The sequence below is a fragment of the Arachis duranensis genome, chromosome 6 (genome assembly GCF_000817695.3).
Source record: "Arachis duranensis cultivar V14167 chromosome 6, aradu.V14167.gnm2.J7QH, whole genome shotgun sequence".
NCBI lineage: Eukaryota > Viridiplantae > Streptophyta > Magnoliopsida > Fabales > Fabaceae > Arachis > Arachis duranensis.
Window position 1 is genome coordinate 107,507,436 of NC_029777.3, and position 2,739 is coordinate 107,510,174.

At 31.7% G+C, this 2,739-nt stretch overlaps 1 protein-coding gene across 1 annotated transcript in view; it reads right to left on the reverse strand.

Annotated features, from left to right (window-relative positions):
• Positions 1-2,585, reverse strand: part of LOC107495606 (uncharacterized) — a 5,363-nt gene extending 2,778 nt beyond the window's left edge. Inside the window, exons 1-2 of the mRNA XM_016116772.3 lie at positions 1,983-2,585; positions 173-496 (exon numbers count right to left, since the gene is read on the reverse strand). Coding sequence (XP_015972258.1) covers positions 173-496; positions 1,983-2,466 — 808 coding nt within the window. The 5' untranslated portion in view covers positions 2,467-2,585. The remainder of the gene's footprint in view (positions 1-172; positions 497-1,982) is intronic.
• Between the last annotated feature and the right edge of the window lie 154 nt (positions 2,586-2,739).

Here is a 2,739-nt window from a genome sequence, read left to right on the forward strand (position 1 = left end):
TATTTTGTATCATTATTTTTAATTGGTTAAAAATAAATAAATAGCATGAATGCATGACTATCTTTAATTTATTTTTTGATAAAAATATAAATAAAGAAACAGTTAAACTCATTTCCAACTTGAATTAAATAAATAAATGCCACTTGCGGAACGAGACTCTTTAAGTTCTTACCTAAAAGGCAGAAATTCCTAAACCCTGTTATGGTCTGAACAGCACAACCCTGAAGCTTCTTCTCCATCTCCAATCTCTCAGAACATGGTTCAAACTCCAAGCACAGTTTCAACAACAGAGCTTGGCACATGACAACTCCAGACAAGAACCCAACCTCGCAACCATTCTTCATCATCATCATCTCTTTCAGAAACCCCTCACTCACCAAAGGGAAGAACGCCCTCACACAATCATCACTCCCACTTTCCTCATCATCGACCATCCAAACCCTAATTAAATCCACAAAATCCGAGTCCAAAACCACCACTTCATCTTCATCACCACCTATTAGATAAAAATAAAAGAATAAAAATAAATCCCAAATATAAAATAATAGTGGTAAGAAACAAATCATGGCTGAAAAAAAATGTTCATTTAATTTTGATCCCCAATAAATAATGAAATATTTTTTACATATTTATCCAAATAAAAAGCGATACAGTTAGAAGAATAAGATAAATAAACTCTTATCAGAATCAGAAGAAAGTAGTTCCTATTGTTAATTAATCACAATCTGTTATCGACGACGTTTCAAAATAAATCATCATTAAAAAGATTTTTAAAAAATCGTAATATTCTGTATTTCTTTCTTTTTTATCTGTGGCTTTTTGATTCGTGAACGAAGAAGTGATGAGTGTATCACAGTTCAATTATCTAATTATAAATATCTAAATCAACTTTTGTATGTTAGCGGCATAAATTATTCTGCATCAAACTGCCAATCATAAGATAGCACATATTGTATTTGTATCTAGCGGTTGACTTTGAAGTACTTATAAAAAAATAAACAATATTAGATTTTACTTTTCTTGTTATGAAATTACAGTCGGTCAGTGATTGTTGTTTTTATTATCTTCATAAGTTTATAAATAAGAATATTATATAATAATTTAGTCAAATTTATTAAATTATCTAATAGTTCTCAAATATTAATTTTATATAAAGACTATAAAAAAATATCATATCATATAAACAACGAATTCAACTAGAAAACTAGCTTTTTTAATTAATAACATCAATTTTTTAAATTATTTTTATTTTAGATTTTAAATCTTAAATTTTAAATTCTAATCTTACTAAGTTCTAAAACAAAATTAAAAAGAATAATTTTATAATAATAAATAAAATTAATTAATATTAACTAATTAAAAATTGATTTTGATACTTAGTCATAAATATGTAGACATGCTTAGGTAAGCACATTTTGAGTTATATAATGAAAGTAGCAAAATTAATTAAGGTGCTTTTTATGGTGTGTAAATTTTAAACATAAAATTCAAAAATAAAAGAGTGAGCCCCATCTTCTATTTCTACTTTTAGACAATTTAGATACAAAAATCATAGACACCAAAAAATTTCTCATTAATATACAATGCCAGTAGCAAAATAAAAACTTAAAAGTTATTTTAGTCTTTTAAAAATAATAATAATAACAATAATAATAATAATAATAATAATAATAATCAAAAGAGTTACCATTATTGAGTCCTTTAATAATGACCACAAAAGCCACCCACCTAAACCTCCTATATAACGCTAAACAAATCAATGTGTTATGAAGTATGATGGCTTAACAACACGTAACTGTAATTGACCGGCTATAACCTAATTACTTCAAAGTCACTACAAAACAATTTCTAACAAATAGTAACAAACAAATAAAAACGTAATAATCCCGATAATTTTTAAGCATAATAATCGGTGTCCAGGGCAAGAGACAAAGTTGAACAGCATTGAATTAAACTTCACAGAGAGTAAAAAAATGAATTACCATGGCCACGAAGCGCGTCACTGCAAGCAAGGCTGCAATAACCAACGATCCCTTCGATCAAACCCTGACCCTCCTCGCTCTTTACCAATCCCTTCTCGCGAACCAGCAAACGGTACAATTGAGACAGCAAAGGTGCGAGTGCAGCGATTCTTTTGGTGGAGCCGCAGGTAGAGGAGCAAGAAACCAGCAACTGAAAGAGGTCCTTGAGGTTAGTAACGGAAGGAAGCAGAGGAGGAGAAGCTCTAGAAGATTCTAAAAGTGATGGTGTTGGTGTTCTAGAAGGTTGTAAGCGAAGGTTGTGGAATTCGAGGGCGGAGTAGAACCAGAGAAGGTGAAGGGGTGGGTTTGGGAGGGAGTGAAGGGTTCGGGAGAAGATTGAGGTGAAGTCGTTGAACTGAACGACGCCGTTTCGGTATTGGGTTAGAAAACGGGTCATGGATTCCGTTAGCATGGTGTGGTGAAGATTAAGAGGGAGGGGTTTCATGGTAGCGAAAGAGAAAGAGGAATTTTTGAAGGGTTGATTTTCAATTTCAGAGGAAAAGGGGAACCCTAGCTTTGTTATGTTAGTGTGAAATGGAGAGAGCGTGTGGGAGTGAGTGAGCAAGCGAGTGGAGGGGCGAGCTGAAAAACGAGAGGGAATATGCATTTTGTTAACGGCCGAATTTTTGAATTCGGGCCCACTTTATTTTTTCTTTTTTTTTTTAAATTGTAAAATATATATATTTTTGCATAATTATTAAATTATGCAAAAGACTTA